The 22,852-nt window shown below is 39.1% G+C and overlaps 1 protein-coding gene across 3 annotated transcripts in view; it reads left to right on the top strand.

Moving 5' to 3' along the window:
- The window catches only part of Zfand3 (zinc finger AN1-type containing 3), a 242,145-nt gene that overhangs the window by 57,360 nt on the left and 161,933 nt on the right, over positions 1-22,852 (top strand). For all 3 annotated transcript variants that reach the window (XM_059281469.1, XM_059281470.1, XM_059281471.1), the window contains one exon: positions 16,805-16,845. In XM_059281469.1, coding sequence (XP_059137452.1) covers positions 16,805-16,845 — 41 coding nt within the window. The remainder of the gene's footprint in view (positions 1-16,804; positions 16,846-22,852) is intronic.

Below are 22,852 nucleotides of genomic sequence, written 5' to 3' on the forward strand. Positions count from 1 at the left end.
GCACATTGTTACAAGTTGCTATTATGAAACAATAGCCTCTTTGTGAGGTGTGGGGTTTGTTTTGTATATATTCCCATAGGGCTGTATGAGGAAATTCTGAAATAAAGAACCAGATTAACTTAAAAAAAAAAAAAAAAGGAAGGCAAAAACAACCTACTTGGCCTACTTGGAAGGGAATAAACAGCTACAGGCTACAGTTTTTGCTTTTCTGGAATGCCAAATTTTAGCTCAGAGCAAATTCTTCAGCAGAGCAATAAACCTTTGAAAATTGCTTTATAATGGAAATGCTGACAGACCATTAACTATAGTGGTGCAAATGTACTGCTCTGACACACACAAGGCTGTCCCAAGTTGCTAAATACAGCATAGTATGTTGGGCAGTGTACATTCTGTGGAAGCCTGTATGGGTCTGTATAGTTTGTCATGTTATGCCACCTAATTGTTAATGGAGACACTCAAATAGACCACCTTTGACATGCAGGAGGAATATCAGTTTAGAAGGAAAGAGAGTAGTTTAGGTCTGCTGATGCTGAGAGCTCATTTTATATTTGCCACATTGGAAAAGGCCCAGGGTAAATTTAACATGATGCATTTAATCACCATTCCAATTACAATGCCACTGAAGCAGATCAATGTTTTCTTACTACCAATTCATTGGAACTTCTAGGTCATAAAGTATCATTATTAGGCATATTGGAAAGTCTCAGCCCAGTGGAAATGGGGAGTCTGGGATTTTCCAATTGCTTTGAAATAATAATAGAGACTGCCTGGATGTACATTTTCTTCATGTGAAATGAAAACTGGAATTTTAAGGGATTGATATGACGAAGTGAGAATCCCTTAATGCCGCAGGAAAGGGTGAAGCAGAGTCTTCATATCTAAAAGTAAAATAAGGGTTGTGTTGAGAAGAGATGGCTGCTTCCATAGCAGCCCACTTAGTGGCTGGGGTCCTGGCTAATGAGTTTTGTGAGATGGGTCTCATTCTCACTGTATTCACGGAGTCAGGCACATAGTTCAAGTCTTGGTAGTTACTGGGTTTACTTAGATTTGTTTATTGGGAAATTCTTTCATTCTGGTTTGTGAGGCACCATCCTACATGTTTTGTAGAGTTCATCTCTGTGTGTGTGTGTGTGTGTGTGTGTGTGTGTGTGTGTGTGTGTGTGTGTTTTACATGCACAGGCAGTTGGTCTTGATTCATAGAAGATTGCTCAAATGCCGAGTAGGTACAGTTTGATAGTGGAGCATCATGAGTTAATGCAAATACTCAAGCATATTTTGGCTTCAGTTGTGCTCTGAAAGGTACAACATATCACATCATAGCTATATTATAAATGCTGAATTCCTGTACTTCAGAACAATGCTAATAAGTTATTTTTATTTCTTAAATACCAGTCATAGTTCTCACATGTGTCTTGTGGGGGTATCTTAATTTGTGTTTCTGTTGCTGTGAAGAGACACCATGACCCTGTGGCAACTCTTATAAAGGAAAATATTTAATTGGGGTAGCTTACATTTTCAGAGGTTTAGTCCATTATCATCTGGTGTAACATGATGGTGTGCAGGCAGACATGGTGCTGGAGAAGTAGCTGAGAGTCCTACATCTTTACTTGCAGGCAACAAGAAGTGGTCTTCACTGGGCGTGGCTTGAGCATATATGAGACCTCAAAGCACACCTCCACAGTGACACACTTTTTCCAACAAGACCACACGTACTCTAACAAACTCACACCTCCTAATAGTGCCACTCCCTTTGGGGGCCATTTTCTTTCAAACTACCACATGGGGCCTATGGTTTGTAATTAAAACAATGAACAGCTCCTTTCTTTGGGTGCTTCTGTACATCTAGAGCCTCTCCTCCCACTTTGTTGATTGACTTGGAAATGAGTGGTGCCGGTTATCTTGGATTTGGTTTTCTGGAAGTGGTAAGGAGAACAATAAACTAATGGTGTTCTTATGGAAGGAAGTAATGCTGTATGTCATTTCTGGATTGTGTATGCAACTGAAAAACCATTACTAGGACAGGCTGGGAAAGATGGCATTTTCTTCTTATTACATAGCTGCTGCTGCTGCATAGAGATTTTTTTTGCTAGAAAGATATTAACAGAAACTATTTAATTTATTTCCTTTTTTTTTTTTTTTTTTGGAGCTGAGGATCGGGCCCAGGCCTTGTGCTGGCTAGGCAAGCGCTCTACCACTGAGCTAAATCCCCAACCCTATTTCCTTTTTATGTTTGAATTAATCTTGAAAAATATTAAGGTTTGAATCCCAGCTCTACCTCTAATTGGTTCATTTGTTTTGTTTTTCTGGGCTTTGTTTCTTACACATACAAAAACAAGCTTTTGTAGCTACCCACCTTACAGGTTTCTGAAGACTAACCAAAACTCACAGAATGCTTTTCCTTGTAGCAAAGTAGCGAGTCCTCAGTAAGTGTTACATGAGGCATCTCTAAAAGCCAAAGGACTGGTACTGAAAGGGCTCAGCAGATAAGGGTGCTTGCCGCCAAGCCTGGCAACATGAGTTTGAGCCCCAGAACCCGTTTGGTAGAAGAGAAAACTACTTTAGCTTGTCTTCTGACCTTACCCTTCCACATATATATATATCATGGACATGCATTCCTCCAAAATTATATATGCGTAAATAAATTTTTAAAAGATAAAGGCAGTAGAAAAAATAATTAGGTTTAAATTGAATGAAAATGGCTAGTTCTACAACATTTTATCATTTTATAAAGCCCTTCCCCAGTTGAGTGGCCACTTCCCCACTTTGATTCCTCCCTTCATTCCCCCTGGGACCACTAGTCTGCCCTCTATCTATATGGATTTGTTGTATGAAATCAGTCATAAGAGGTCAATTTTACCATTTGTTTGCATGGTTGAGATTAACCCTCTCAGGGATGTATATAAGGTCAAGTGCTCTGTTACCAAACTATTAACCAGCCCATTATTTTTACTTTAGTGTTTTTTAAAGTTTCTTATGTTGTAGTATGTTTTGTTGCTCTATTGCTTCATTTTTTTGTTTGTGTCTTAAATAATACTCATATGGCTATAGAGTTTATTTTCTGAGTATTTTGCCTACATGTGTGTCTGTGTACCACATGGGTGCATAGGGCCCACAAAGGTCAGAAATGGCCTCAGATCCCCTGGAACTGAAGTGATAGTAGATCATTAGCTGCCATATATGTGCTGGGAATTGAACATGGGTCCTTTAGAAGAACAGCCAATGCTCTTAACCTGAGAGTCATCTCTCCAGGCTTTGTATGGATATTGATTGATTTATTTCTCAGTTGTTGGACATTTGGGTTCTTTTGCTATTTGGCTATGTCAATAGTACTGCCACTCATACATACATGCCAGCATTAATATGAACATGTGCTGCCAGTTCCCCAGACACTGGGGAGTAGAATTGCTGAGCTTTCTAATGACCCCACTTTGAACTCTCAAGGATCCACCATATTTTCCACAGTGGCTGCAGCATTTGATTTCAGTATACAGGGCTTTTAATGTCTTTACACCCTGGCTACCACTTACTTTTTGTTTGGTGTGTCAGGTTTTTACTTTTTATTATGGGTGTGAAGTTTGTTTCATTGTTGCTTGGATTTGTATTTCGCTTTTTGCTTGTTAATGACATCTGGCATCTTTTATGTGCTTTCTGCCTTTTGTACATGTGCATGTCTTCTTCAGAGAAATGTTTATCAAAGTGCTTTGTCCAGTATTTCATTGGGTTGTTTACCTTTTTATAATGAAAATTAAGCATTCTTTGAAGGCCTATTTTGGATTATAAAATAGATTTTGAAATGTGGAAGAAAGGGGTTGTGGTTTATGTTTTTCAGTTGAAATTATATTGAAACTTTTATTTTTACCTATTTTTGTAGAAATGTGAATCACTTTAGTTCTATAGGTTAGCCCTTCTGACTTGTCTTTTCAGTCAGTCCCAGCAGATAATTGAATGCACACTTTCCAAATCATCATCTCCTCTTTCTTCAGACCATAGATTTGTTCCAGTTCCAGTTTATTAACAGCTTTATTGAATGTCATATACATATCATAAAAGCTACTTGTTGTTGCTCTACAGCTGAATGGATTTTACTAATTTATAAAGTTCCAAGCCCATGACTTTAATAAAATTTTAGGACATTTCTATTACTTTGGAAAAATTCCTTCAGGCCTGTTGACTAGTAATTCCTGTATGTCTCTGTGTGGTGCACACCCCATGGCCTCTTACTTGGTTGGTTCTGTTGATTTGCCTTGAAGGAATGTTTCACACAGAGTTGTGACACAACATAGTGTTTTGATACTGGCTGCTCCGAGCAGAATGTTTTGTGGTTCATCCCTGTCACATTGTATACCCCCAGAGTGCTGCTTATTGACAAGTAGTATTTCATTCTCTGGGTAATATAGCATACTATGTGTCCACTTACTAGTTGATGGCTGTTGTATAATGGGCATTTAGGGACTTCTTATTTTTTGAAGGTACAGAGAGATTACCACCCACACTTGTCTTTTAAAGTACATTTGCTTTATAGATCTTCAGATACTTTCCCACTGGTATGAATACTCTAAACACCAGGACACATAACCACAGTATTGTTTGTCATGCTTAGAAAATGAGCAGTTAGTGTATCATGATGTTAACTGTTTGATAGTCTGTATTGAAATTTGCCCTGTTGTCCCTCAAGAAGTCCCTGTTAGTCCCTTTCTCACTTCTCTCCAATTTAAGTTCTCAAAACTGGTTCATGGGTTCACATTTGGTTATTATTTCTTTTAGTTTCTTTCATTGTAGCATAGTTCCCTGACTCTTGTTTTTCTTGTTGATTTGGAAGAAAACCAGCCAGTTGTCTTTCACTTTGGACATGCTTCCTTGCTTTCTCTAGATCTCTTTAAGCAGTTTATTTTTTCTTTATTTGCAAGATACTTAGTATTAAGGTGAAGTTATATAGTATTTAAAACTATGTGTAACACAGTATTTAAAGTAGTGCATTTAAAGCCATGCTTATTGCTGCTTTCTTCACTGTAGTAAAGAACCAGAATCAACTTAGATGTCCATCAACAGATGAATGGGTAGCAAAAATTTAGGGTGTATGTATGTTTGTATGCTTATGTGTGCATTTAGTGAAATACTATTCAGCTCAAAAGAAAAATGCAGTTATAAAATTTGCATGAGGATGGATGTAGAATATATAATATTAAACAAGGTCACACACTCTCAGAAAAAGAATTGCATGTTTTCCCTCATATTTGGAACCTAGCCAGTATATTTATAAACAAATGTGTATGTACAGTATAACATCTTGAAAAGAGAACAAGAAATATTCCATAAATATTAGGGGATGAGGAAGGATTGAATGCAGGTAATGGACATGAATCATGAAAGAGACATAATGTTAATCCTTTTTCTAATTTAACTCTGTCATGGAAGTTTTTGTTCTTGGGTGTGGATAAATACATAAACATTGAATAGTGAAAGTGTAAAATCCAGTGAGATGCTCCACAGCTTCAGAATGCCTATTCTAACTGTATAAAAGTTCATTGAGATGTGTAGACTTTGGGTCTGATTAATTTTGGTGTGTGATTTTCAAGTTTTTAATAATAAAATTAATTTTAAAAAAAGCCTTAGTGGTTGAATGAAAAAAAAAATGAAAGCATGACATCATTAAAAAAACCTTATTTTTAAAAAATATTTTAGTGCCTTATTTTAATTTAAAAACATTTGTGGTTTGAGTAGGGGGGAACATAATGCCAAGTCATATCTTTATTTGTGTAGCTAGGTTGAATGAATAAGATGTTCAGTACTGTGCTCTAAAGGTGTAAATGTTGGTTTTTATCTGTTTGGTAAGTAATGTCTAGGATGAAACTTTCTGACCATATAGTATCCTATTTCAGTAATGTTTTATCAAATTGTTTAGAGTTTCCATTGCTTAAAATAATTATACACTGAGGGCTATGTAGACTACTGTGACAAATGTGTATGTAGGTACCTGGACCAATGTGGTACCTTAGCTAGGAAAGGCACTTGCTGACAGGCATGGCTCCCTGAGCTTGAGTGCTAGAACCCACATAGTGAAGGAGAGCACCGACTCCTGCAGGCTGTCCTCTGACCTCTGGAGGCTCACACACACTAAATCAATAGATGCATAGTTGAAAAGATCCCCACTTCTCTTCCTTAGAGTTCTTGGTAAAGATACCACATAAATGCAGTTTTACATAAGGCTGCTTTGAAACTTAGGGCCAAATCTGTGAAGAGTTAGGGAAGTATTAGGGACTTTTTATAGAGCAGTTCAGAAGAGGGCCTAGGCAGAAAGTGTAGAAATTCACAGATATTTGGAACATAGAATCAGCTGACAAAAGCTGTTTCAAAGGAAGATGGCTGGGGTAGGGAATGTGGCTAGTATTTTGAGAGAGGAAACATTTCTTTCTAGATTACTTGATCTTTGAGAACTTTGGAAATAAATTAGAGAAGGAATTTTTTTCTGGATCAAGAAAAGCCTCTTCAGGTCATAAAGAAAAAGGGGGTAGGAGAAAGGGAAGATGGCTAGACAATCTCTTCCCCGCCCCTTTCTCCTCCCTGGAGTGCAAAGGTCACCTTAGAGAACAAATGCAGCAGGGCTCTAGCTGGGAAGCAGAAATGCTAATCATAATCCGGTTTCCTGAGGCTGTCTCACAGGTGGCTCCTGGGCTTGCTGCCCTGTCACTTGTGTCACTTAAAAGTTCAGGACGAGCCGGGCGGTGGTGGCGCACGCCTTTAATCCCAGCACTCGGGAGGCAGAGCCAGGCGGATCTCTGTGAGTTCGAGGCCAGCCTGGACTACCAAGTGAGTTCCAGGAAAGGCGCAAAGCTACACAGAGAAACCCTGTCTCGAAAAACCAAAAAAAAAAAAAAAAAGTTCAGGACGAGGGGCTGGAGAGATGGCTCAGAGGTTAAGAGCACTGGCTGCTCTTCCAGAGGTCCTGAGTTCAATTCCCAGCGACCACATGGTGGCTCACAACCACCTGTAATGAGATCTGGTGCCCTCTTCTGGCCTAAAGTCATACACGCTGTATACATAATAAATAAATAAATTTAAAAAAGTTTACGCCGGGCGGTGGTGGCGCACGCCTTTAATCCCAGCACTCGGGAGGCAGAGCCAGGCGGATCTCTGTGAGTTCGAGGCCAGCCTGGGCTACCAAGTGAGTTCCAGGAAAGGTGCAAAGCTACACAGAGAAACCCTGTCTCGAAAAACCAAAAAAAAAAAAAAAAAAGTTCAGGACGAGTCTGTGGTAAAAGTGTGGAGTGGATTTTGTGTTAGGAGTTGCTTTTGATTTTAAAGTGGTATTTGAATGCAGTTTAACACTCAGCAAAATGGGAGAGAAATACATAGAACCCACTCAGTAAAACAGCTTTCTTGGTAGTAAGTAATCTCCTATCAAATAGACCAGTTAATTAACCTATCAGACCAGATTGGTTTTCCCTTTTTGGTTTGTAGTTTTTTTTTTTTTTTTTTTTTAAAGCTCTGATAAAGTTGACTGTTGTTTTCTTCATCTCTGAAACTGCACACTATAGTGCTGATGAATTATGGATAGAATCGTGGAAGGTTACATCTAAGCCTGTGAAAGTGAGAATGTATTATGTCAATAATTTCTGTAATTAATATGGAGCTATTTGCTTTGCCCTTGTAGTTTAGGGCAGATTAGCTTACCTTGGCATGGGAAGTCTTTCATTCAAATTCATGATGAGACTGATAGGTAATTGAAAAAATGTGTTAAAACATGGAATCCTAAATATAACTTGGCTACCTTAGCATAAATGTGAATGCATGTGATCTCTGTGTCTTTCATTGAAGCCTCAGACTTTTCCTCGACACATCTGTCATCTGATTTGAGAACCACACACTTACTTTTACACAGGACATGTACATACTTTGTCTCCTAACTGTGTAGTTAGTGTAGTAGGAACACACTTGCTGGAATCAGGCTTGATCTGCTGAAACCTTAACTGTCTCTTTTACTTGCAAGTAAGCCTCCACAAATGACTCACCCTTTGAGGTCCTTCTGCCCCTCTACCCTTTAAAATGAGGATTTTAGTAACAAGAGTCAATAACTATGGAAGCTTTCAACACATACTATCTTAAAATGATAACTCATTTAATCATGCTATTGACAGGCACAGTTGTAAAGGAGACTAAAGCTAATTTGGAAAGTAGTCTGAAGATACTCTTTCTTGATTTTAAAAGTAAAATTTTAGATTATTAGAAATGGTTTGACAGATTTATGACTTGATATTCTGATAATACATTGTGAAATGGCCCACAGCAAGATAATTAACAGTTCTATTACCTCACACACGTACTATTGATTTCCACAATTGATTGTATTAATTACATCCCATTAACTGTCCAGGGTTATTTTTTTCCATTGTCATCTTTTCTCTTTTCAACAGTAGCCATCTAGGAGGAGTGAGAAGATGGATTTGTATTAGCTCGGTACTTATTTTTTTCTATGTACCTGCTTGCCATTTTTAACCATCCTTCCATCCATCCATCCATCCATCCATCCATCCATCCATCCATCCATCATTTTTTAAGACAGGTGTAACTCACAGAGATCCTCTTGCCTCTGCTTTCCAAGTGCTGGGATTAGAGGCGTGCACCTCCATGCCTGGCTGCCTGCTGGCCATCTTGAGAAATACCTTATTTAGTCTTTCCCCCAGTTTTCTATTAGGTTTCTTTTGCTGTTCATGCTCTTCAAATGTTTTAAATATTAGCTTCATAATAGATGGGTGGATTGAAAATGTTCCTACCTATTTCATTGGTAGGTTTGTTACTCCTGATTGTTTGCTTTGCTGTGCACAATCTTTCTAGAATTTTAACGATTTATTCCTTAGTCTTGCTGTGTTTAATTTGAATTAATTTTTAAAATGAGCAGGTTTGGCATTGCTGCACTTTAGAACTAATCCTCCTTATTAACAAATTTGTCATTTCTTTTGAATATTCCTTTAAAAAGAAAATTTTACAGCCATCATTTGAATGACTGAGTGATATGTGCAACAGTTTCGGCAGGCTGACCAGCAGTTAAAAGCCTCCCCTGTCATCCCAGCTAGGATGCCATCTATTTGAACTGGCTTTTTTCTTGTTTGCCTGGAATGAGCTGGACTGATAATTTAGTAGAACTGTTTGCTGCTTCCTGTTTGCTGTAGGAATTTAGACTGTGCTGTTTTAGGTGGCAAGGCAGATTGTCACTAGTCTTTAATCATCTAATCTCATGTCTAAGGCAACTGAAATTATTTTCAGAGTGAACTCATTTGTTCCATTACACCTTCTTTTCTTTCTTCTATCCTCTTTCTCTCCTCCTCCTCCTCTCATTTATCTGCCAGCTGTTAAAGGAGGTTAAAGAAAGATCAGCATTTGGAGATTAGTGCTTGCTGTGGAACAAGGAAATCTCACTGGTCCTGTTGGTTCATACCAGCACTTCTGAGGCTGAGGCAGGAGGAGTGCCACAGATCTGAAGTCAGCTTGGACTACAGAGTGAGAGTTTGTCTCAAGAAACCAAAATCAGACTAAGAAACCATACGAAAAACAAAACCAGAAAGAAGTCCCTTCATAGAAGAATTTTAAATATTTCTTGTTTTAGACTCATTTCTAGCCTAGAAAACATCTATATAATAAAGTAGGAAATGTTGGTATAATCATGGTACTTGTGGAAATATGATTTCAGAAATTATAGTGGACAACAGCAATCAAATTATGAACTGGGGAAGGGGCAGTTTTGGTGAAACTGGTAATTCTTGTGGTGGATAGAGTAGCAACAGGCTTTTAAAACAACAGGAAAGGGCTCTGGTTCTTATCAGGAGAGAACATGGAGAGCTGTCAACAAAGCTGCAGGTTACTTTAAGACAAGTTATCTCCAACACATTAGAGAAATGAATCCTAGTTAGAGCAGCTCCTGTGGTTTCAACAAGAACCTTCTTTGTTCAGGACTGTCACAACAGTCTGCAAATCTGCAGCAATCAATTACTGCATAAGTGTCAATTGATGCCACTCTTCAAGGTTTTTGTCTGCCGTAGTTTTGTCTTCTTTTCTTTTGCTCTGGCTGCAGTGATTACACATCTCTGTAAACTGTGGTACTGATACCAGGATTGAAATACTAATGAATTTTTAAAATTTATTTTATTTATGTGTATGTGTGTTTGTATTTGTCACATGTGTGCAGGTACTCTTAGAATCAGCTTGACGGAGGTGCTGGGAACCAAACTAAGGTCCTCTAGAAGAGCAGCAAACATTCCTAACCAGTGAGCCATCTCTTCAACCTCTACAAATTTTTAACTTAAAACAAAACAGAACAAAAACTTCAAGATAATTCATTGTGGGAAATTAAAATAACACCCCCCTCCCACCCCTGGAGCTGAGGACTGAACCCAGGACTAAATCCCCAACCCCTAAAATAACATTTTCTAATTAGTCTGAATTCTAAAATTCTCTATGATTTTATGAAGAGTACTACCTCTCTGTACCCAAAATGCAAACACATGCCATTGACAAGCCCTCCCAAAACTGTCAGTATAAATATAGTGATAAATAATCCAGTGCCCCTATGCATTTTCCTCAGCAGCTGTTTTTCCTCACACTCATAAGTAAAGGGTAATCCTGGAATTGGGGAGGCAAAGGTAGGTGGATCTCTGTGAGTTTGAGGCCAGCTTGGTATACAGAGCAAGTTCTGGGGCAGCCTGGGCCATGCAGAGAAACTCTGTTCGAAAAAACAAGTAAAACAAAAAGCAAAAATAAACAAAAAACATGTCAAGCTCTTCCAATATTCTGATAGTAACTTTTCTCCTCTACTTTCACATCGCATCCTCCACCTTGGTATTCATGTCCTGGTCTCCACAGTGGCCTCCTTTTCCACTTGAACCAACATCATAGCTGTAGGTGTATCCACCATCCTCTCCTTAACTGCCTCTGTTCCACTACTTCTACCATAGCCTCCACATCATCACAGTTTCTCCTATAGTCAAACTTACTTCCTCAGCTACTAAAGTTTCTTTGACAACTCAAAAGGTTGCTAGACCTTCTATTCCTACGACTTCTTGGTGATTCAGTGGACTGCACATCTTGTTGAGAATAGCCTTCTCACACCACAGTTATGCCTGTTAATAGTATGATATTTCTAAGTTATGTGTGGTGGTGCACACCTTTTTTAGTCTCAGCACTTGGGAGGCAGAGGCAGGCAGATCTCTTGAGTTCAAGGTGAGCCTGGTCTACCGAGTGAGTTCTAGGACAGCCAGGACTACACAAAGAAACCCTGTCTCGAAAAACAAACAACAAAAATAGTGTGATATTTCTAAACAAAACCTTGTCAGCTGAGTCATGATCATCAGAAATTGTGAAAGCAGATCCTTTTTTTTTTTTAAACTTTGTTAGTCTTGATATCCTTTTCAAAGTAGTCTCTCAATTTTTTTTCTCTGTCTTCATTTAATCCCACCAATAAAAGTTTTCTTCACTCTTAGATGGCCAACAAGCCTTACAGAATCTTCTCTAGCAACTGCTCTTTGTTCCACTGCACCCAGTCAGCTTGGTATGTTTGAGTGGACATTGCTGTATCCCCCTCTCCAAGCTACAAGACCAAAGCTGCTGGGTTGTTTTGTATTCGGGTGTCTGCACCTGTGCCTGAGTGTACAGAGGCTAAAGATCAACACTGCATGTCTTCTGCTACCATTCTCCACCTTGGGTTTTTTAATTTTAAGGATTTATTTATTTTTATATGTACCAGCGTTTTGCCTGCATGTATGTTTGTACCTCATATGTGTTTTGGTGCCTGTGGTCAGAAGAGCCTGTTGGATACCCTGGAACTGGGTGCTGGAAACTGAACTTAGGTCCTCTCTGAGAGCAACAATTCTCCATTCCCTCTACCTCATCTTTTCAGACAGGGTCTCTTAGTGAACTTGGAGCTCATTGATTAAGTTAGAGTCCCTGGAAGTCCCCTTGCTTCTATCTCCAACCTCAGTGCTGGAGTTAGAGATGTATAATACCACCCCTGTTTGTATGTGGATGCTCATGTGGGTCCTCATGCTTTCATAGTGTAAGTACTTTCTCCACTGAAAAAGTTCACTTTAAACTATCACCTGGGCTGGGGAGATGGCTCAGTGCTCGCTATGTAGGCTTGTAGACCTGAATTTAGAACCCCAGAAACCACATAAAAGCTGGGCAGCTTGCCTGAAATCCTTCCTAGCTCTCAAGAGGCAGAGACAAGGAAATCCCCGGGACAGGACTATCTAGACTGAGTCAGCAAGCACCAGGTTCAGTGATAGACCGACCCTGCCTAAGGAAAATACAGGGAGAGTGATTGAGGAAGATAGACACCCATGCATGTGCACCCACATGTCCATAGGAACACACGGTGCACCTGCATGTTCATGCCAACACACAGATGCACATGCACGCACCCCCCTTATCCTATGTATACAGCATGAAGTTCCAAAAATCCCTGTACCCTTCTTTCAAAGTTCAGATGACCAATAATCAACTTCTTCACCTGTCTGAGTTCTTCTGAATCATGGCATTTCTCCCACTCTGGTGTTGGGGGAGGTGATGGCTGGAGCTGGGCTGGGGCTTGGGAGAACCAGAGAGCAGTTTTACCTCCATTTTGAGATTTTTTTTTTTTATGGTTGAAAAATTAATGTCCAAAAAATTACTCTCCTCAAAAATTGATGTCAAATTAATATAATTAAAATTGTTCTTTATACACAATGGGGGAGGAGGAAAACACATCATTAAACAAGATAATTTTTCCATAATGCAAAGATTTGAAAATAAAAATACTTAGTATTGGTGAGAATGTATTAAAAGAAGTATGTAAAACTTATCCAGAAAGTAACTTCACAGCATGTACAAAAAATTCACACTTTTTCATCTAGTAAACTCTGAGAAACAATTTTAAAGAAAAATCATTCAGGCACAGGTTCATTACCAGAGATTTATGTCTAAAAATGTTCACTGTGGCAGTATTTATAGTAGAGAAATAGTTGGGAAAATGTGTGCAATAGTAAGAGTGCAACTAAATACAGTGTGAATATACAGTGGATTAAGAGTGTTTACAGCACTGTCTAGCCTAGGAGGGCATGGGCATTACAGAGCAGCAGGAGAAATGGGTCAGAAATAGTGAGTATACCTGTAAAATGAAAACATGAATTTTGATGGATTTCTTTATGAAATATTTGTTATATTTGAAAGTGTGGCCCTATGGTGTGAGCATACTACACATAACTTATTGTTAAATGTAGTAAATTCTTAGTTATACATGTCTCCTCACAAAAAAAGAAGCAAGCATTTCATGTTAGTAGAATGACATGAGGTAGAATTATAACCTGTCTTTAGTTTTTGCTTTCATGTTTGTCCCCCCCCCCCCATTTTGTATAAAGAACTATGTATTTGTACAACCAGTGAAGAACATTAAACATAATTTTATCAAAACAGTAACAGTGTTAGCCCAGCTTTAAACCCTTGTCTTACAAAGAAACCTTTTATAATGTCTTCTCCCATTTGACCCATGAGTAGGGTGGCATTGTCCCTAGAGCTCCAGATGGGTGGGAGCCTGACAGCCACAGGAATTTTAGATAATGCTCACCACACTCTACATTATACATTAAAAATTCTATGTAGGTTTTTCCAGAAAGGATTCAACTCTTAATATTATTTGTATGTTTTGCTTGCCTGGTAAATACCAAATGAGAGCCAGTAAGATGGCTTAGCTGGTAAAGGTTCTTGCTGCCAATCTTAACTACCTGAATTTGATGCCCAGAATTTACTTGGTGGAAGGAAAGAACTGACTCTTATAAATTGTTCTCTGACCTTCACCTGTATGTCCTCATACACACACACACACACACACACACACACACACACACACTAAATAAAATAAAAATAAATGAAAGTGACCAAGAGGATTGTTGCTTTTATGACACTTAATAGCACTTCCTATTGTTAAAAGATCATTAAGTCAGACACATGAACCTCTAATCAAAGGATTTGGAAAGTGAGAAGCAGCAGGATCAGGAGTTTAGGTCATCTTTAGTTATATAGCAAGTTTGATGCCAGCCTGGGCTTCTTGCTACTCTGCCTCAAAACAAAAACAAAACATCAAAAGGACAAGTGCTGAGATATACTTTGATAGGTTGTGAGAGAAAAGAAGTGGAACTGATTGAAGTAGTTATTGGAAAACTACTGAGAATTCTGAACTAGGTAGGACCTGAGTGACTGACCACTTCACAGTGACTTGGAGACACAGGGAACAGCATGGGGAAGGCTCTACAGTACATCCTGGGAACAGAAAAAAGGCCAATATGGTTAAAATATGCTGAGTGGAGGTGAAAATAGAAAGGAGGTAGGCAGAGCCAGACCACAGAGGATGTACAGATTGTAAAAAAAAGATTTTAAACTAATGGCTGTAGCAAATGGTTAGATCACATTAAGAAAATAGCATGCTGGCCTATGGTGTCACACAACTTTAATCTCAGTGCTCAGGCGGCAGAGGCAGGTGGATCTCTGAGTTCAGGGCCAGCATAGTCTATAACGCAAATTCCAAGACAGCCAGGGCTACACAGGGAAACCCTGACGAGGGTGGGGTGGAGGGGGAGATAACCCACTTTTTAAAAGATTACCCTGGCTGCTGGGTGGAATATCATTGTAAGGAGGCAGTAGATAATGGAGAGTCATTTACAGTGGGAGAGTTAGTGGTGGCCAGAGGGTTTGAGGGACAGAGGTTTCTGACAAGTACAGTTGCAAGTGGAGCTGGTGGGTGGTCTTGCTCAGTGTCATCCAGAAAACAGCAGAAAAGAAGGGAGTTAAAGCTGTACCTGAGATTTTGATTTGAGCAACTGGGAAGAAGTGTTGCTGTTTGTAAAGGTGTAAGAGGAGTCAGCCGACTCTGGGGGAGTTCTGTTTTGACACTTTGAAAAAACTATCTGAAGAGAGGGGAGACTGAGGAAAAAATGCTGTTTTGTCTCTCACCTACCCCCTCTGAATTTTTTCCTTACCAGTTTTGTGGAACAAGATTTTAAAACTAGCACACACAGAACTGCACTACTGCTGGCCCTGTGCATGCTGCCCAAGGTTCCCGTAGACCTTGGCTGCTGGCTCTTTAGATACTGCATTAAGAAGGGAAAACATCAGGAAGGGGAAGGTAACAGAAGAATCCTTCAGCCTCAGCCTCAGTTCACAGGAATGATTGGTAGTCTAGTCTTGTGTAGGTGGAGGCCAGCGTTTGCTGTCCTTTATCAGAGAGCAGACTTGACCTTCATAGGCCAGATCTGTAGATGTGGGATCATTTTCATGAACTGCTAATGTGCTAGGCTGGTATTGGTGTACATCCTTCAGCTTTTGTGGAGAGCAGAAGCCCTTGTTTTTCATGGTGAAAAGAACAGACTTTGGAGTTAGATGAGAATTATTTATTTACTGTTCTGTAATCTTTGACGTAGATAGTAAATATTTCCTGTGGGAGCCTCCCTCTCCTCCTCCTCCTCCCTTTAAAGTTGTGGTTGTTGGTATTATGAGACGAGGCCTTGCTATGTAGCCCAGGCTGGCACTGGTTGCATCATGTAGCTCTGTCTGGCATCAACCTCCTTTTTCCCAAGTGGTGGATGATTGGTATGCACCACCACATCCAGATCTGAGGCTTAAATTGTAAAATTTAGTAAAAAGGTCAGAAGAAATTGGTTTATTGTATTTGTCAGGGCAACTCTGGCCAAAGGCTTAGTGTTGAGAGGAAAATTGCTTAGGAATGAAGCTGCAAATAGGCCAGCTTGCCCAATGTAGAGTATTCTCAGAGGTCTTTGGAAGAGCTCTAAGAATGAGTATGCTTGGAACAGGCTGGGTCAGGGAAGTATCAGGGAGCTGCACCTGGCATCTAAGTTGATCTTTGTAGCCCTTGGCTGGCTGTGTGCTATCAGGTGTTGTGTTGTGAAAGGAGGAGGTCAGATAGGTCATCATCTGCAGTCTCTAGATGAGGATCTTGGGAAAGCCGTTCCTAGGTCAGATGGACATGAGAGAGTATGCTGTGGTTTTTAAGACTCCCTCAGTTTAAGAATATCTTGGAGGGGATGGGAGAACATTTCCTTAATGTTCATTACTTGTAGCCAGTTGTGAGTGCTTCCTGGTTATACAGATGAATGTGAAATTTTTTAAAAAGTGAAACAAGCAATATGGTAATACCCATCTTAGGGAGACTGGGGTGATTAATAAGATAATGTATGTTAAATGCCCATCCAAGTTACTATTCAGTGAATTATAGCTATTTTTAACAGATGAAAGGACATGAAAAAATAATTTGATTGGGAGCAGCTGAAGGAAAAATTTTAAACAACAAGGTCATAATGTGACCAGGATCTGAATGAGAGGAGAGAAGAGGAGATAAAAGTTGTAGTGATGGGGAAAGCAGATGCCTGTGGTTATGGGAGAAAGCTTAAAACCCCACTGCAGGCATTTCTGCTCTTTGCAGAGGGACTGTGGTGAATTCTGTGAGATAAATTGACTCCTGGGCTACTACAATACTCCTAAACTTATTGCTACCCCAGCTGTTAATTGCAGCAAATAAAATAAAGCATTGGCTCATGCAAAGATAAAAAATAAAAACCCGTGCATTTTACTTTAGTTTTGTTTGCTTTTGTTTTGTTGGGGATGGGATAGACAGCTGGCCGGACTTGCTGTTAACTAGCTTATTAGAGCAGTTGTCTGGCCAGTCAATTCTTTGCCTGCATTTAATTTTTTGTTTTGATTAGAGTGATATGGAATTTTTAGCTCTTCTTTCTTTCTTTTCTTTCTTTCTTTCTTTTTTTTTTTGCCCCAGGTCCAGCAAGACTATGAATCTCTGTTCCAAATGCTTTGCTGGTAAGTGCAGAAAAGGGTTTGGGTGTTTTTGTTTTGTTTTGTTTTTTCATTTTCCCCCCAACAATTTATTTTTTTTCTCTTTGGTTATTTTAAGATTATCTAAATTATTTGGCCCTCCTATAGATTTTGCATGGGGCTTTGTTTTCTTTATGTGTGAAAACAGATTCTCTTCACTGGGTGCTTCATGTATTGGTTAAGATTGCTGAACTCGCCTCTCTGAGTGAAATGGAATTTCATTTGTACTTGCAACAAATACTCAAATGCTCAGTGTATTGGGGTACAGAGGAATTTTTAAAATGTGTCTGGTTTAGTAGGGTCCTGTATATTAATCTCTGATCTTGACTTAAATGATTAATAGTAAATGTTGCTTTACCAATGAGAATACCACAGGAAGAATATTTTCATGTTGGAGTCAGGAAGCGAGTCATGCTGAGTTAGCCCCTTCTAATCAGATCCCTCCTTGAAATCATCTTGGGTAAGTCACTTCATCTTTTTGGACTTTAGATCCATCATTTGTAAAACATAGGATTGGGACTTGGTGCTTGCCAAGGACCTTTACCATCCCCATATACTGATTGAGTCCTTTGCAATATGACTCCTTCCTGAACTTAAAATCTCCAGTTTAATTTCTGAAAAAGAAATTTATAGCCAGTGATCTTCCGTAACTCAGTTCACTCTTTACTGATGAAATATGTTTAGTTTCTTTTTAATTTGTTAAAGGTAAGCAAAGCTGGATACTACTTAGAGTGTTATGGACAGAGTTTAGTGATGTACTGTTGGAGCAGACAGCAGGGTATAGCGTAAACTGAACTCAAGTACAGGTTACACAGTGGTGGTGGGGACCTTTAAAGGGAGAGTCCAAGAATGTGGGCATGGGTGACAAAGCAGAGGTTCTGTAGAGACACAGAAATGAAACAGTATATTGACAGGCTAATTCTGTATGAGCTGGTGGTAAGCAAAGTTAGTGGTCTGCCTTCCTACAGATATGTGAGATGAATACACTTGGTAATTACATTTCAAAGACATGACTTTCAAGTTCTTGAGAAAGACACTCCCAAGTTGTTGGAGGAGATATACATATATCTCAAAGGGACATAGAAAAATTCATAATTCTAAGTCTGTTTTAGTAAATGCTCTGAGAGTGTTTAGGACATGCCTGTGAGTGTTGACTAGAACAATGCATTCTTTTGGTAGTCATTAGGTTTGAAGAGTCAAACTTGATGGGTGGTTGTGCATGAGGGTAATTCTGAGGATGCAAACGTTTTACTTAGAAGGCTGTTGATGTCTACGTCTTTATACTGGGATGTGTCTGTTAGAGTTATATAGGCAGAGGGAAAGCCCAGTCAAGAACAGGGCTCAGAAGAATCTAATCAAAGGAATTTTTTGGTGTTGTTTTCATCTTAGATTCATTATGCTATTTGGGCAAAAAATACCAATCATCCTGCAAGCTTTAAACCTTGACATTTACACCTGAACTAGAGATAGATGGGAAATTGGGACATGTGCGTGTGTGCATGTCTCTGTGTGTGTGTGTGTGTGTGTGTGTGTGTGTGTGTGTGTGTGTGTGTGTGTTTGTGTGTGTGTGTAAGGGTAGGGAAACTCAGTTTGCATCTGTGCAAAGTTAACAATTTGTCAATACTTCAGGTTTTTAAAAGAAAAGCATCATTGGTAAATTTGAACTTTGTCTAATTTTAAAGACATTATGCCAGGTTCTCTGGAGGGCTGTATTCTGTTTATAGCTGTAATTACAGATATAAAGAAATATTTCTTCAGTGATGAGAACTTTAGCAGGACAGATGAACATAGCAGGTACAGTTTGCAGTAGATTATAGCTCTATCCTCAGAGTGATCTCCATTGTAGTTTAAAGTAATCTTCCCTTGAGAAGGCCAGATACCTTTGAATAAGGTAGCTCACAACAAATGTGTATAAAGAATTGTCTCATGTCCCCAGGTGAATAGAATGTTTAAAAAATCAACAGAGTCAGTTTGTGATCTTCATGTTTCTTTAGATTTGTTACAGTTTTACTTTATTTGGTTATAGGTATTTGTTGCTGCTGTTCTGTGTCCATCCTTTTTATACAGGTTTCCTTTAAAATTTTAGGAGAGGGCTGGGATGTAGTTCAGTTGATAGAGCTTGTTTAGTATACATGAAGCCCTGGGTTCAATCCCTAGTAAACCAGATAAACTGGACATGGTGGTATAAATTAGCACCTGGGATGTGGAGGCAGGAGATTCAGAAATTTAAAGTTATCCTTTACTGCCTATCGAGTTTGAGCCCATAAAACTCTGGTTTTTGTTTGTTTGTTTGTTTGTTTTTTGTTTTTTTAAAGAATATTTTCAAGGACTTTTCTGTTATCTGCTTCTGCCTGCTCATGCAGTACTTGTATTCTTTAAAATGAACTTTAAAAATACATTTGTGTATTGTTTCGTTATGAAGAAAGGAAAGCATAGGAAATATATTATTGACATGAGATGTATACAAGACAGCATGAAAGATTGCTTTGGCTATTTTAATTTTAAATGCTCATTAAAAGCCAGGCATAGTGGTGAATGCCTTTAATCCCAGCATTCAGAAGGCAAAGGGGCAGATATCTATGAGTTATCCTGTCTGATCTACATAGCAAGTTTCAGGACAGAGCTACAGAGAAACTCAAAACAAAACAAAACAAAAGCAGAAGCAACAAACAAGGTGAGCTGTTCACTTGAAAAGGTGGAAATCCCTGAAAGAAGAGCTCTTAGGTCCTGGTAACCTAGTTTAAAAGATATCAAGACGTTTCTTTTTAAAAAAAGAAGCAAGTTTATGGGGCTTGAGAGATTGCTCAGTAGTTAAAAGTACTGCCTGCTCTTGGAGAAGTCCTGTATTTGATTCCTAGCAACCACCTGGTGGCTCAGAACTGTCTAATTCTGGTTCCAGGGATTTGATGTCTTCGTCTGGCTTCTGAGGGCACCATGTATGCATGTGGTGTATAGACAGACACACATGCCAAACACCCATACACATAAAATAATAAAATCAAATTTAAAAAAGCAACACTAACATGCTCACTATTTCTAGGCCAAAAAAAAAAAACTTCTCTGAAAAATCATAGTAGACAGTTTTCTTTTAAACAAAATGTGTAGCTGTTACTAGTTTTCTTACTGATGTGACAGAGTATCTGACAGAGACAACTTAAAGAAGGGGCTGTTTTGTTTTTAATTACAAATACGTATTTTTGCTTACAGTGTGAGAGGCGAAAGTCTGTAACAGTGAGGAGAGCATGACGTGGTAGCTGTTGTCGCTGTGGCGATCAGAGTGTGAAGCTGTTTGCTCGTATCTTAAGGTCCACCCCAGCAACCACTTCCTTCATCTAAACCAGTGGTTCTCAACGTTCTAATGCTGTGACCCTTTAATACAGTTCCTCATGTGGTGACCCCAACCATAAGATTACTTTCATTGCAACTTCATAACTGTAATTTTGCTAGTTATGAATCATACTGTAAATATCTGTGTTTTCCAGTGGCCTTAAGCCACCCCATGAGAGGGTCATTCCACTTTAAAGGGGTCTTGACCCACAGGCTGAACTAGACCCAGCATCTTAAAGGTTCCACAGTGTCACAAAACAGAGATATCAATGAAAGACCAAGTGTTCAAACACATGCATCTGTAAGGAAAGTTTCACAGCTAAATGATAATGATAATTTAGACCTGTTTCCCATTTAAGAATAACTGAAGACATACACTCCTTCATGATTGACATAAAACTGAGTAACCCAGGGAGAGATGATTATTCACAGTGAAAGCAGGCTTTTTTTTTTTTTTTTTAGTATTTATGGAATAGTTCTATTAAAAATAAGCATTAATGAATTACTCATTGTTAGCTGACCAGTCTAAAATGCAGCTAAATGTTATTTGTTTGTTTGGTTTTTGGTTTTTCAAGATAGGGTTTCTCTGTGTGTCCTTGACTGTTCTGGAACTTTCTCTGTAGACCAGGCTGGACTCTTAACTTACAGTGATCCACTTTTAAATTTTAAAGTAATAATGAAATTTTACTCTTTAAAAATCAGTCTCATCCGTTTCCTTTTTTGTGTATGTGTACTAGTAGTATGTGCAGAGACCACTGGTCAGTCTTGGGAGTTATTCCTTAGGAGCCATCTAGCTTGGTTTTTGACAGAGGATCTCTTAGTGGGACCTGGAACTTGCCAATTCAGGGATCCTCCTGTCTCTGTCTCCACAGTGCTGGGATTACAAGTTTGTGCCCCTATGCCTGGCTTTTTATTTTTATTATTATTATTTTTTTTTTTATAAACACGAGTGCTCAAGTCCTCATGCTTGTCTGGCAAGTACTTTACTAAGATGTTTTTCTTATGGTGCTGGGGACTAGACCTCACTCATGGTAGGCAGGACTCCTTCAATGGCAAGAAGCAAGTGTTCATTCTGCTTCAATTATATTGCTGGCTTTTATACTCTGTGCCATTTTAACTGCATCCTGTTCCAGGGTTTCTTTTCTCAGTTCTAGAGGCTGAGAAACCTAACTCAAGGTATCAGCAGGCTTGGCTCTTCCTAGAACTGCAGAAACGGATCACCTCATGTTTTGCCAATAATCTGATGTTCCTTGGCATTCTACTGTTGGCTTTTGTCTGTTGTGAGTCTGTCTTCTGTCTCCTAAGGACAAGTGACATTGGGATTAGAACTGTTCCTCATTCAGGATTATTTTTATTGAGGAATCTTTAACTTAGTTACATGTATAAGGACCCCTTTTTTCAAAAAAGGGTTCATATTTACAGGTTGTGTGTGGACGTTTTGGAGATGGAGGTGGGAGCATTGCGTCACTCAGTCCACTTTAGGAATATGTAATTACTTTGAAAACAAATAGCTGTGTAGGGTCTTGTGCTCCAGAGACCTCTCAGACCTGAGAACTGCTTGGTTTGGAGACGGTTAGCAGCCTGACGTAACTGCTACGTCTCCTGTGCTGTGTGTGCTCTGTGTCCTCAGGGGACTAGGGAGGTATCAGGATGAGCAAGCTTAGGTGTATGGGGTTCCTCTTATCTGCCTGGAATGTGAATAAGTGGTGGTAGACTCAGTGTGGTATTGAGCACTGTGGGATTTGTGTGTGTGTGTGTGTGTGTGTGTGTGTGTGTGTGTGCGCGCGCGCGCGCACACGCACTTCTTTGGATTTGACTCCACATAGCTATTGGTGCTCAAAGCATTTCTTGGTATGGTTAACGTTGTGGATTTTTGGATACTTTCTCTGATTATAACACTTTTGAAATTAATCTTTTACCTGCAGAAGGGACTTCATGTGGAAACAAAAAGACATTATCTTTAAGCTACTAATGTATAACTAAAATTTGATGTTTACTACTATAAAATTTTTTTATCATAAGTCCACAGTGTTTGTTGACTTCTAGAGTCTAAAGTTAGATCAGTCTGAACTCACATCAAAGGCTGGTTTAAACTTTCTTGGGTTACTCTTATATTGAATATTAGATACAAGAAAGAAAAAGACCCTTAAGACTTTGAGTTTGATAGAAATATAGGACTTCTGTTTAGAGAAAAATGAAAAACAGTACACCACCAAACAGTGTAAGAAGGAGGGTACTTGGAAGTGAACAAGAATAACTGTAACAAAAAGATGAAGGAAGAGGATGTACAGTTACATTTCTGCTTTCAGAAGGGTTTCAGGTCTGAAGTAATTGTCCCGGTGACGAAGATGCTGCAGCTCTTTTGTCTTACGAAGCCCCTTTGTACAGTATCACCTCAGGTGATCTCAGAATGTTACGGTTTCCTATCTCCATTTTACAGAGAAGGAAACTGCAGATCACGACTCCAAGATAAGATTTTAGAGCGAAGACCTAAGGTTGGTTTTAGGTATTTGAACTCCTCCTCATCTCCATAGTATGCAGTGACTATGCATGGTGGGCATAGATTAGATGGAATTGTAAAAGCTCCAATGAAGTGAATTTAGAGAGAGTTAAATAGCAGGTTATAGTCATGCCAGTGCATTAGCATAGAGTTCCTGCTTTTCCT

This window comes from Peromyscus eremicus, chromosome 16_21, assembly GCF_949786415.1.
Source record: "Peromyscus eremicus chromosome 16_21, PerEre_H2_v1, whole genome shotgun sequence".
Taxonomy (NCBI): domain Eukaryota; kingdom Metazoa; phylum Chordata; class Mammalia; order Rodentia; family Cricetidae; genus Peromyscus; species Peromyscus eremicus.